This window comes from Dermochelys coriacea, chromosome 3 (genome assembly GCF_009764565.3).
Source record: "Dermochelys coriacea isolate rDerCor1 chromosome 3, rDerCor1.pri.v4, whole genome shotgun sequence".
NCBI lineage: Eukaryota > Metazoa > Chordata > Testudines > Dermochelyidae > Dermochelys > Dermochelys coriacea.
The window spans coordinates 140063788-140078162 of NC_050070.1; the positions used below are offsets into that span (position 1 = coordinate 140063788).

Consider the following 14375-nt stretch of genomic DNA (forward strand, 5'->3'; position numbering starts at 1 on the left):
AAATAGGATATCACTTGCCCTTTTTGAATATGTCCCTATAGCATCTTACATACATGATACCAAGTTTCTATAACATTATCTAGACATACATTATAATAGGTTATATAGCAATATACACATGTGTTATAACAGGTTGCTATAAAATTACCTATATCTTGTTATACTGATAATGGTCTATGCCTTACATTGCCTTTCATTATCTATCATACAAATAGCCTCCAAAGAGATTTTCAAACTTCAACAGGCTGTACAAAAATATAGATTCTGGAATGGTTTTACTCACTACTGGGATGCAGATGTCTCTGGGGAGAAAAATGCACAAACTGTTTACAGAGCACAGGCAAACTGCACAGAGCATCTGCAGCATCTTAGGTCAGCAAGGAAAGGAGAATGCTGTGTCTTACTGGAACTGCAGGCAGAATTTAGGCACAATAAGCATGATGTAAATACCAAACTTAGAATTTGGCCAGGCAACTCTGATTAGCATCCCAACTGTTGTGAAAGATGCCAAAATATACTCAATCACCGTAAGTGCTTAGGAACGTGGGTTGTGTTTCATCAAAAAAGAAGCAGCACAGTGCCTCCTCATAACAGTGTGATGGGGATTTGGGGGCTAGGAAGGAAGAGGGCCACCTCTTGAAACACCACAACCTGAGGCACTAGGGGATCCTCTAGAACTCTCCCATCAAAGTATAATGGCCTACCACAGTGATTCTCAACCCAGGGAGTGGGGTAGTAGATCACGCTAGTCCAGGTGTTTGTGGTGAAGAGGAACATGAGGCAGAGAAGAGAGCAGTGGGGGTGGGAAGACCTGAATGATCCTGATGGGAACTTAAGTGATGCTAAGCCTTGCCCTTGCCCCTTCTTCAGGGGTGAATTTCACCCCATGTTAAGAGCTGTTCAGATTCCATTGTTCCCCACAGGGCAGCATTCACAAACACTGGCATTCTCTTCTAGTTTTTTAAAAGAAAAAGATACGAGCTACGGCAAAGGATTCTCTAGTGCTGCTAACACCATGACACCATGTGTTGTTAAGCCTTAATGTTGTCTTCTTCACACAGTTCACTGCTAAATTCTGAGCGTAGCTTATCTTGGACCAGTGCAGACATTGTTAACACTGAGAGGAATGATACTTTGCCATTCCTAGACACTTCAACCATAGATTTTAGATGACGTTTCTCAATATCTACAAATGCAGTAGTAAAAAACAGCATTTTTAACACCAAACTCTATTCTTCAGATGGACCATTTTTATGCATGTTTACTGTTATACTGTAGAATCACATCTTTAGTTATCCATGAAATCCGATGTATATTGTTTTGATCATTTTATTCCCAATTCTGCACTCCCATCTTAATAGAAGGCTCACGCCCAAAGAGTTTGTCTTCCCTACAGACTTGCTGCAATTGAGCCAGTTTTGAGTTACTTATCTTTCTCTGGCCTAACTTAAGAGAATGTGATCACACTGCGCACTGTAAAAAAGCAGCTGAGTTCCACACACTTGCTTTAATGCCCTGTGCCCACACTGGCACTGCATCTAATCATTGGAGATACAAAGGTTTTTAGGGGCCTATTTCATGCAACATACCTTCACAGCCAACTGTGCTGTTCTATGATGGGTTTCATGGGCTATAATGATGGAACTTATCTGCCCTCTCTGAGGCTCATGGGCAGAAATGATACAGCCCAAGAAACCCTTCAGTTCAACTTAACTGGCTCCTGGCAGGATTCAGATACTTTGCTGTCATCTTATGTTGGAAGGCATAGTTCCTGTTCATCCCAATAACCTGTGCTGTCTCAATATATGTCTTAAAATATAAAGATTCTTCTGAACTGAGTTATCCAGTGCCACTTCCAACAGATGACTCTTCTTTGCCCTTACTAATTGGTTTAGCATTTGGCTCCACTGTTTAAAACAAAACAAAAAAAAACAACCCCGCCCCTCAAACCATCATGGTTACCGATATAAGTACCTTCTGATGACTTGAGTCTGGGATCCTGTGACACTTTCTCAGGCACCCAGAAATATGAATCACCTTGTTATCTTCCTGCCTCAGTGAGGGAGATATTTGCTGGTGCCAAATTGGATGACAGCTCCCAGTCACCTCAGACTGTTAGCCACCCCAGACAAAAAAATTCTCAGGATTCTGCCTGCTCTTAGTTTGTCTTGCAGGGTAACATTTGGTGCACCCCAGGTCCTGAGCATTTCCTTGGAGTATCTAGCCTTTGTCACAGAAAGTATACACACCAGCTTGTTTCATTCAACTAAGAATTCCCATTGTGCATAATATTACAGCATTGAGATCTACTTATGACAAAACAAAGAGGAGTTCATTAATGGAGTTTTAAGTGATACTGAGTAAGAATAGTAGAAACAGTATTGGTTACAAATGATACAAAAGTATAACAGGCTTTTAAGGCTCCAAACATAAGTTTAGCGAGCTACAATCCTTTGGCTAAAGTAGTTTGCTGACCCTCAAAGTTTTTCTGTAGAACTTGCTGATTTTCAGTCAAATCAGGACCCATATTTTCATGATTCTCCCACATCCTCTCAGAGGGTCCCTTCAGTAAATAGATAAACTGTCTTTTTGCTTCACCTTATATTTCCCTAAAGCTCACTGTTATGACTCCAGAGACTAGACAAACCCCTTTGACCTTGGTCTCCCATGCTGAGTTCACATTTCCCTCAAACCCCATCAACCTATTTTCCTGTTGCATTAATATGCAAATAGGGCTTCGTTTGTGTTGACTTGTCCTGCTTACTTTACCTCAGAAATCTAGGCTGATAGGTAAATCAACATTCCTTCATCTGGGGAAATCTTATTTATTAACCCTAGCTGTTTAAACAATTTTTTTTTTACACACAAACAACTTCTTGCATGACACCCATTCATATATCTTACAATGCTTATGATGACCAATACAAATAATCTTTTATTTCATAGATTATATTATATTCTTTATAGATAAAGACTATGACAGCGATGGATTAGGCATAGTGAGTTTATCGGGCCTGATAGGAGTTGCTGTTGTGACAGTGAACCATTTATCAGTTGGCACTGAGGGGTTCATAGGGTCGTAGATGCATTAACTAATAACTCTAGCTACAGGGAAAAAGCTTCAGCCTCTTTCTCCTGCTGATTCACAAAGCTTATAGAGAAGATATTAGAGTAAACCAATTGCCACAGCTGGATTTTTACAAGAAAAATGGGCCAACGAAAAAATGAAATGAAATAAAAATGAGCAGTGATACATCTGCTCCTTCAGCAGCAGAGAAGAAACTGTTTTAAAAAAACCCACAGGTAAATTTCTTCTTTTAGCTAAGATTACTGAGGGCTTGTCTACACTTGAAATGCTGCACCACTACTGCTGTGCCACTGTAGCGCTTCAGTGAGACACTACCTATGCTGATGGGAGAACCCCTCTCATTGGTGCAGGTAATCCACCTCCCCGAGAGGCAGTAGCTAAATTGACAGAAGAATTCTTCCATCAACATAGTGCTGTCTATACTGGGGGTTAGGTCAGATTAACCACGCCACTCGGGATATGGGTTTTTCACACCCTAGCAACGTATTTAAGTTGACAATTTTTTAGCATAGACTAGGCCTCACTTAAAGAGAAGTATAGAAGTTTTATATGCTTATCTGGATTTTTGGGAACTGATTCAGATTCTCCTAAAAATATAATGTAAACATGATTTACATATACTTCTGGCTAGATTACATTTTTAACTAACAGTGAAATTTTGGGATTTCAGAGGAAACATCAAAAGAGTAACAGTCATATATCAGATGCAAAACCTATTTTGCTGTTGTAGGTCAAGATGACTAAGTTTGGATAGCTATAATGTCCTGCCAGGAGAATTTATTATACCAAGCCAGACGTTTCTACATGATTTGTTGGTTGAAGCAAGATTATCCTTAGTAAATATGGCTGCTGTCTAAAATTGTGTTACTCATGAGTGTCCTCAGAAAATGACTGCCCCTTGTGCTTTGGATATTCTGATACATTTGCCTTTATTTTTTCACTGAAAAAAATCACAATCGTCATAAGCCTGACAGTAACAACAACAACAAAATCCACTCATGCACTGCATTCTCAGAGACATCAGAGAGAGAGAGAAGGATGCTTCCTAGACATGAAAAAATACAATTAAATGGGAATTTATGAACTAGAGAAATTTCAGGAATGAAATGGGAAGTCCTGTGGAGAGGAATCTCAATCTTCAGTCACATACCAGACTCATACAATCTTTAAAAAATACCAGTGATAGAATAAGAAGAAATGTTAAGAGGAGTTATACATTTTAGTTTACCAGTACTAATGTACACTAATACAAACACCCCATATGTAGAAGCAAATTCTGTCTTTTGTTGCATGTCTCCCATTAATCCCAACAGGAAGCCCATATGCATATGTAATATCCTCCACCCCTGGGTCATCAGCATCTGGGATCAAACCTGGGACCTCTGAATCTAAAAGCAGAAGTCTCTATTATCTGAGCAAAAAAGACCCAACATTGCCATAGCTGTAACAGGATTAACTAGTATATGGGGTATATATTATAATATCTAAAGGCACAATTTGGCCTATTTTTCTTTATTTTATTTGGATACCACCGTAAGATGACACTTCACCACCACTAACAGTATTAAAGAGAGTCAGTCATGGAGCTCAGCATAAGTAGGCAGTTTCTATTCTCAAACACCTTGAAAGTTTTGTTTATTGTTACTTTCTAGTTTCTAATCATGTGAGATCATACCCGGAATTTCATTTAGACTTTATTTGACCTCACAAGTTCAAAGCAAACTTACCCAGTTGGAGAGAGGGGTTTCACTTCAAACTTGGTCAAGATTCACTGAAAAGACTTGCAAATCTCAGAATCTCATTCTACAAACCTGGCTCAATTCAGGTAAGGACACATGAAATCAGATTAGTTTCCTGTAACTTCAGGTTTCATAATGAGAGATTCATGGCTCATCTGCAGCCAGTTTATTTGATTTAGGTTTATTTAGTTAAATGGGTAGGTAGGACAGTTTTCATTGTGGTTTTATTTCAAGTTATTAAATCATATTTAATTGACACAAGGATGACAAATGTGTGTGAGACACTTTGCTACTCACTTGATCACATTTTTTCCTCCCCATAAAAGGTTAGTTTCCTTGTGTAACAAATTCTTGAATGAGAGATCCTAATTCACCTTCTAACTGCCCACAGCTCTTTGGTTCAGCCTCCTAAATGCTATGTTTGAGATACATTGCTTAGGGCTTGGCTACACTTGCGAGTTATAGGGCAATAAAGGAGCCCTGGGCACACTAGCTCACTACCTGTACACACTGGCAAAGCACGTAGAGTGCTCTGACTGCACGGCTACAGTGCTGCTGGTATTCCACCTTGGCAAGTGGAATAACGTGTGCTGCACCCCCGCCGGAGCGCCGCGGCGCCAGTGTGAACAAAGTGTTGCATTACTGTGCTCTGATCAGCCTCCAGAAACGTCCCATAATCCCCTTAAGTCAAGTGGCCACTCTTGTCATTGTTTTGGAATCGCTGCAGAAATGCAGATATGCCCTTTGAAAGCTCCGTTTCTGACAGCTGGCTGCTTATCTGCTCTGAGACAAAGCAACCATTAGTGTGGAATGCTGTGTGTGTGTGTGTGTGTGTGTGTGTGTGTGTGTGTGTGTGTGTGTGAGAGAGAGAGAGAGAGAGAGAGAGAGAGAGGTGGGGGGAGGGTCTGCAGCTGTCTGAACTTACAAGAGAGCATGCTGACATGCTCTCAGCCCCCCAAAAACCCACCCTCTCTCCCCCCACATACACACAACACACTCCCTGTCATACTTCACCCTACCCCACCCCCATTTGAAAAGCACATTGCCATCACTTGCATGCTGGGATAGCTGCCCACAATGCACCACTCCCAATGCCGCGGCAAGTGCCACAAATGTGGCCATGCCAGTGCGCTTGATGCTGGCACTGTGGACAGATTGCAGCGCTTTCCCTACTGAGCTCTCTGAAGGCTGGTTTAACTCAAAGCGCTCTACATCTGCAAGTATAGCCAGACCCGTAGCTACTTCTCCCCTTCCCTCATACATTAGTAAATGGGGGTGGGGAGAAATTACTTAAATCTGACCAAATTCTCACACTGTATTTCCATAAACTGGAGAAAACTAATACTTTTAGCAAGTTTCAGAGTAGCAGCCGTGTTAGTCGGTATCCGCAAAAAAAAAAGGAGGACTTGTGGCACCTTAGAGACTAACAAATTTATTTGAGCATAAGCTTTTGTGAGCTACAGCTCATTTCATCGGATGCATTCATTTTCCATTGAATGCATCCGATAAAGTGAGCTGTAACTCACGAAAGCTTATGTTCAAATAAATTTGTTAGTCTCTAAGGTGCCACAAGTCCTCCTTTACTTTTAGCAAGTGTTATCACTAAACCTTGGTAAAATTCCATAGTTCACAAGATATTGTCAAGCTCACCCCTAATCTTCACAGACTGGAGAAAATGGATGTACAGTATTTCTGTTTGGAAAAAACTGCTAGAATGCAATTTCAAAAAACAAAATGTGGAATATTTATCCAGCTTTAGAGTCTATAAAAATTTAGACCTAAGTCCTGCAAAAACATATGCATTCACTTAACTTTAAACATGTAAGTAGTTCCATTTACTTGAGTGGGACTAAGTTAAAGTTAAGCACGTGTATAAGTGTTTACGAGATTGGGACCTTGCTGTTTATAGAAGGGAGGGAGGAAAGAGGTCCTAACCAAAATCTGAACACGCCCAAGATATGTGAACGCGATTGGTTCTTGACTTCACTGGCCGCTGGTGAGATTTTAATGTGAAAAAAACAGAAGTAATGTAAACAGATGTTCAACTCCTGTCTTCTCCTTGTTTATTCTACTGGATAACAGAACACAACTCACAAGGCTGCCAAGGGATATCTAGTTACCAATCAACTACATCTATCAAATACCAGGAAAGTAAACTGAAAGAAGAGGTGCTGAAAAATCATGATGCAAATATATTTCAAGGAATGTTTAGTTGTATAACTTTTAAAAGACAGATAATAAAATAGCTACTCCTGGGAATTGTACAGTTTAGGGCTCCTGAAGTGATGATTTCAGCAGTTTCCATCTAGGTATGTATTCTTATGCCTATCATATTTAGTGACTTTTTATTTCTGTAAAATTGTCAGTAAATAGTTTTCACTGTGTAGCAATCTAAACCGGGTCATTGGGGAGGTTAAGCAAAGGGCTTGTAGCAGCTTGTGTAGCTGAAGTCTTCTTTTACAAATAGTGACCCCAAAAGATAGCCACATATTATTGTGGGCACAAGGATCATGATACACTCTGGAGCTCTTTTCATTACCACTGTCCCTGACATAGTTACATTTCAATCATAATCCTTCAATCAAGAGATTTCAAAGTGCTTTAGAAATGTTGGTGAATTAAAAGACACGACCCCCACTGAGATGTAGGAATTGGTATGGCAAAAGGTGCTAATGGCTTGCACATTACAGTTCATTGATGCATATTGATGGATAAAACTCCATACAGTTAAAGATGTCATGTATATTTTGTAAATAAACAAATTACACTAAGAAAATATTTGACTCTATGTTACCATTTTCTACACCAAAATGGAAACTGTCAAGACACCCAAACCTGCTACCACTCAGTAAAGGTGTAATAATAGCATCACCATTTTATACACAGGGATAATGAGACACAGAGATATTAAGTGACTTCCCAAGCTTACCAAAGAGATCAGCTGCAGAAACAGGAAAATAACTCACATCTTGGGAGTCTCAGCTTGTCTACACTTATAGCTCTGCTGCAGCACTATCTACACAGCTCTCCCATCAATGTTAGATACTCCACAGTCTTGTAGCACTGTCTACACGAGAGGTTAGGTCAGTATAACTACATCACTCAGGGGTGTAGATTTTTCCACACCCCTGAATGATGTTGTTATAGCCTCATAAATTGGTAGTGTAGACGAAGCTTTAATTCTGAGCTCTGAACAAGTCCATCCATCCTCTCTGTTGTATCTTTCAAAGAATTAAAAAGACTTTAGTCTCTAGTGTGGTTCATCTGGTAACTTTCACAACACTAATTATCATGTTAAAAAAGAAAATTGCAGAGGAGGATAGATTTTCCACATTAAAACTAATTGGCACCATCACTGAAGAGTCAACACTCCTAAAATGGTCAATTTTGCAAACAAATGCCAAAGAGCATATCTGTACATCTGTAAACTCAATTAATTGCCTTAGTTTGTGTAGATGCCAGGCATACTTTTATGCATATTTTTATTTCTTCTCCTTTAAACTTTTCAATAGGGCTAGAGGGTCAAATACAAACATGTATTAAAAAACAAACAAAAAAATCGAAAGCTACATATTGAAAAAAATAGTAACCATGGTATATTGGTGCAAGCTCTGTACAACTACACTGGATGAATTTCACTGACATGTAAACCCAGCATAAAGGAGCAGAATTTGACCCATTAATTCAAAGTAGTGTGTTTTCTGGATGAAAATTTTCAACTTCATTGGAAGTGTTAAGCTGAAGCTAGCAGGGAGCTGAGCTTTACTGCAAACTGATCTTTCAAATCTTCTACAGTAAATTATTTCCCATTTGCGAAGAAACCGTATTCAATGATATTTTTACTAGCAGTTTACACTAGTAACTATTTTTTCCTTCAAACTGCTGTTTCCAGATAGCACTTTTATACTTATTTGCATAATGAAAACAAATACTGCTGCCTATCTATTCCCCATTATAATCTACCACTACCCATAAATCTGTATGTCCTTTATTCTCAATGAAATGGTAGTGCAGTTATATTTCCTATTTTGTAAAAAAATGTATTGTACTACTACTGATGTGGAGAGGTAACATATTTTCTCACACGGTCTTCTGCGGCTTCCTTTCTTAATATTTCTTCTCTCCTTTACCAGAGGCAAGCTGGATCTAGCACTTCCTGCTTAATGCTGAAATCCAATCCTGCAACTCTTGCTCACATGAGAAGTTCTCACTTTCAGGATTACTCTCATGAATAAAGGATGTAGAATTAGTCCCTTAATCTTTCTTTTGACATAATGGGATACATTTTAAAAACTTTGTAAATCAATGTATAGGTTAAATTTTCTTGTCAGTTATACTAGTGATGCCAATGAGATTGCACTGACACAAGTGAGAAGAATTTCATAGAATCATAGAATATCAGAGTTGGAAGGGACCTTAGGAGGTCCTCTAGTCCAATCCCCTGCTCAAAGCAGGACCAATCCCCAACTAAATCATCCCAGCCAGGGCTTTGTCAAACCTGACCTTAAAAACCTCTAAGGAAGGAGATTCCACCACCTCCCCAGGTAACCCATTCCAGTGCTTCACTACCCTCCAGTGTAAAAGTTTTTCCTAATATCCAACCTAAACCTCCCCCACTGCAACTTGAGACCATTACTCAGTGATGAGCTGCCAAAATCTTAACAACGGGTTCCCTCCTCACCCCATGAGGGGGTCATTGCCCACCCCTGCCCCCCCGGGACTCCTGCCCCATCCAACCCCCCATGTTCCTTGATGTCCCCCCCAGGAGCCCTGCCCCATCCACCCCCCTCCCCTGCCTTAACTGGGCAAGAGGGTCTCATGGGCCACCGTAGTGGATGCCCACCCCACCCCTAAGAGCCAGAGGTATCTGCAAGGGGGCAAGGTGGGGTGTCCTGGAGGTGCTTACCTGGGGCAGCTCCCAGGAAGCATCCGGCAGGTCCCTCTGGCTCCTGGGGAGGGGGAGCGTAGCTAGCGTGGGAGCAGGGGGAGCGGCTGCTCCCCCACTGATCACATCAAAAGTGGCGCCTTAGGTGCTGACTCCCTGGGTGCTCCAAGGCTGGAGTACCCACTGGGAAAATTTGGTGGGTGCAGAGCCCCCACCAGCAGCTCCCCGCCCCACCCCCGGCCCCAGCTCACCTGACCTCCGCTCCGCCTCCTCCCCTGAACGTGCCGCCCCGCTCTGCTTCTCCGCCCCCTCCCCAGGCTTCCCGCGAATCAGCTGTTCGGCAGGAAGCCTGGGAGGGCTGAGAAGCAGGCGGCAGCTTCGCACTCAGGCACTCAAGGCACTGGTGAGACCTCACCTAGAATACTGTGTGCAGTTCTGGTCTCCCATGTTTAAAAAGGATGAATTCAAACTGGAGCAGGTACAGAGAAGGGCTACTAGGATGATCCGAGGAATGGAAAACTTGTCTTATGAAAGGAGACTTAAGGAGCTTGGCTTGTTTAGCCTAACTAAAAGAAGGTTGAGGGGAGATATGATTGCTCTCTATAAATATATCAGAGGGATAAATATAGGAGAGGGAGAGGAATTATTTAAGCTCAGCACCAATGTGGACACAAGAACAAATGGGTATAAACTGGCCACCAGGAAGTTTAGACTTGAAATCAGACGAAGGTTTTTAACCATCAGAGGAGTGAAGTTTTGGAATAACCTTCCAAGGGAAGCAGTGGGGGCAAAAGATCTATCTGGTTTTAAGATTCTACTCGATAAGTTTATGGAGGAGATGGTATGATGGGATAATGGGATTTTGGTAAGTAATTGATCTTTAAATATTCAGGGTAAATATGCCAAATCCCCTGAGATGGGATATTAGATGGATGGGATCTGATTTACTATAGAAAATTCTTTCCTGGGTATCTGGCTGGTGAATCTTGCCCATGTGCTCAGGGTTTGGCTGATTGCCATGTTTGGGGTCGGGAGGGAGTTTTCCTCCAGGGCAGATTGGAGAGGCCCTGGAGGTTTTTTTGCCTTCCTCTGTAGCATGGGGCATGGTTGACTGGAGGGAGGCTTCTCTGCTCCTTGAAGTTTTGAACCATGATTTGAGGACTTCAATAGCTCAGACATGGGTGAGGTTTTTCATAGGAGTGGTGGGTGACATTCTGTGGCCTGCGCTGTGCAGGAGGTCGGACTAGATGATCAGAGTGGTCCCTTCTGACCTTAGTATCTATGAATCTATGAATCTATGACTCATATCCAGCTTCGCATCCACTGTAACCCCTAGATCCTTTTCTGCAGAACAGCTGTCGAGCCATTCGGTCCCTAGTCTGTAGTGGTGCATGGGATTCTTCCATCCTAAATGCAGGACTCTGCACTTGTCCTTAGTGAACCTCATCAGATTTCTTTTGGCCCAATCCTCTGATTTGTTTAGGTCCCTCTGTATCCTATCACTACTCTCCAGTGTATCTACCACTCCTCCCAGTTTAGTGTCATCTGCAAACTTGCTGAGGGTGCCATCCACACCATCCACAAGATCATTAATGAAGATATTGAACAAAACGGGCTTCAGGACCGATCCTTGGGGCACTCCGCTTGATACCGGCTGCCAATTAGACATGGAGCCATTGATCACTCCCTGTTGAGCCCGACGATCTAGCCAGCTTTCTATCCACCTTATCGTCCATTCATCCAGCCAAGACTCTGCCAGTCTAAATCTTGCTTGGAGGTAACAACCAGTGATCCCCAGTTCCCAAGTTCCCCAGAGATGTGTCTCTGCAGTGTCTAGACCCTCTCACTCGACACTCATGGAAATTATTAAGCTTGCTGTCTCCAAAGAGACGGTGCACACCCCAGCCTGTTAGGTTCACTAAGGCTCACTCTTTACTTCAGTGTAACGGCACTGAGATGGTTTATAGTAAAACTAAGAATAACTTTATTAATAAAAACCAGAGATTTGAATGATACCAAGCAAGGATAAAGGAGATAGAAAAGGGTTACAGACAAAACAAAAACAATATCCTTTTTAGTGCCTAAAATTTAATTCTAACAAGCTATGTCATTGCCCGGCATCCTCACATCAAATTAACAAGCATCTCCAGCCCTTCCTGGTAGGAGGATCCGATGTTCCCAGAATCAGAGGGTGTTGTCCTCAAGAGCCAGGAAGACTTTCTGTCCTGTGTTGTGCTCACTACACTATTTCCTCCACTGTTTGTTAGTGTGATTGCTTTGTTTACATGATATGTGAATATACTTTCATAGCCATCTGTTTGTAATCAAGCCGGTCACAGAGATAAATCCACAGTCCTTTGTTTATGACAGGCTTGTCTTATGCACAGCTTCCCGAACACATTTGAGGAACATATTTTCAGCACACATACATAACTCTTTATACACATGCCGTACATAACCACACAGTGCTATTCCTAACCAGTATGTCACTAATTTCATATGATACTTTACTAAATACACTTTTATAATATGATAATATTGTATACAATCACTTGATTCAATTGCATATTTTGGGGTTCAGACCCCCTGTTTCTTCACTGGGGTGTCTGGACCCTGATTGTCATAAAAACCTGATAGGACATTATCCAAATTCAGCCACTCCAGTGTTTCGTGTTAAGTACTTTATTGCGTATTAACAAAGGGAACCATGTTTCACCTTTGTTTTAATCTTTTTTTCATTTGGAAGCGTCTCTCTGTTGGTGAGAGAACTGACTGACAATTGATCCCAGTACTGCAGTTCAAGGGCAAGTCAGTTACTGCTAATGTAACAAATCACCATAGTCTGACAATTGCGAGTCTCATCCCAGCCAAACAGTAAGACAGACACAGACGCAAATCATAATACAAATGGGCTGGTGAACATTTTTGTATCTGACAAACAAGGCAAAGAGAACAGAAGTAACAGTAGCTCAAAGTCAAGTCTCAAGAGCTCACATTTTACTATCTGCACTGAGCATGATCAACAGAATTAGGCATGTGAGCACACTTTATATTGTCAGTGTTAGCTGGTTGCTGGAATGGGTAAAGTTATGTTAACCTGGAAATGATTAGTAACCTGGAAGTGATTAGTAACCATCCTCTTTGTTGAGACAGTTCTGGTAGATTCACAGTTGGTTCCTTTAAAGTATCTATCTTAGGTACTTTACATGGACTCCATTGCCATAGTATCTGAGTGCCTGACAATTTTTCATATACCGATTGGAGCTGGGGAGGAACTGGATTTTACCTCATGGGAAATTCCATGGTTGGGCGGGTGCAGGGGGGGGGAGGGGGAGGAGAATGTCATTCTAAAATGGAACAAAGCCAAAATATTTTTAAAATTTCCTCTTAAACCAATTTCTGGAGGGAAAATGTTTCAGGTCGATCAAAATATTTTGTTTCAATAAAATCAAAATGTTTCATTCTGACTTTGAGTTTTTAACAATGTTATATAATACAAACATTTAAACATTGAAACAAAATTTCATTTCAAAATGGAAAAATTGAAATGTTCCATTCTGAAAAGTTTGAAATGAAACCTTATCAGCATGCACCATTCTGGTTCCCCACCCAATCCCCTTTATGCAATTTTGTCAAAATGCATTAAATGTTTTTCTTTTGACTAATTTCCTGCTGTAAAAACATTTACCCAGAAAATTTCCGATCAGCACTAGAATTTATCCTCACAAAACCCCTCTGAATAGGGAAGTACCAGATAGGGAACATAGGGACTAAGGGATTTGCCCGAAGTCACGGACGGAGCAAAGAATTGAACCTGGATCTCCCAAGTCCCAATCTAAGCACCATAAAAACTGGATCATCTCTCCTCACTGCATTTGGTGAGCTGCATGGATTGTACCTTTCTGTTCAGTCTTTCCACTTAAGAGATCCATAAAAATATCTGGAGACTGAAAATACAATACTGCACTGGATAAGAGTGCAATAATAATAAAAAAGACTGAATAAACACCAAACAAATGTAATTTTGAGTCTACTGATTACTTCAGTATGAAATAGATGAGAATTTTTTAATTTAATTTATTTAATAACTGGCTAGATGCCATTTAATATGGGGTTGGGTGAATATGTACTCATGAAACTGAATTGATACGAGTATTTCCCCAGTTAAAGCAATAGTCATTCCTATTCTTTACCATTAAACTAAACTGATTTTCCAGAAGTTACACTAATAAAGTGTTGCATCCGATGAAGTGAGCTGTAGCTCACGAAAGCTTATGCTCAAATAAATGTGTTAGTCTCTAAGGTGACACAAGTCCTCCTGTTCTTTTTGTGGGTACAGACTAACACAGCTGCTGCTCTGAAACTAATAAAGTGTTGCATCCCCGGTAATGGCTCTTAAGGAAGGTCTGCAGGCTTGAATGCTGTACACTTTGCTAGTAAAATTGAACCCCCAAGAATCCCTGGATCAAATTCTGTCCAATTACTAGCTGGCATCCCTACAGGACCAGAGAACAGAACAAGACCGTAGAACTTAACAGACCCACCAAGCAGAACTTTTTAATAGAGAAAAAAAAATTTACCTGGATCTTCTATAGCTAAATTCTTCGTTAACCACTGAACAATGTCTGAACCTAGGAGAAAAAAAAATATTTTTATTTTAGTA

At 40.9% G+C, this 14375-nt stretch overlaps 1 protein-coding gene across 8 annotated transcripts in view; it reads right to left on the reverse strand.

The window, feature by feature from the left end:
• RGS7 (regulator of G protein signaling 7) overlaps nt 1-14375 on the reverse strand; it is a 442164-nt gene that overhangs the window by 140528 nt on the left and 287261 nt on the right. For all 8 annotated transcript variants that reach the window (XM_043511436.1, XM_038397461.2, XM_043511440.1 and 5 more), the window contains one exon: nt 14293-14343. In XM_043511436.1, the coding sequence (XP_043367371.1) occupies nt 14293-14343 (51 nt within the window). The remainder of the gene's footprint in view (nt 1-14292; nt 14344-14375) is intronic.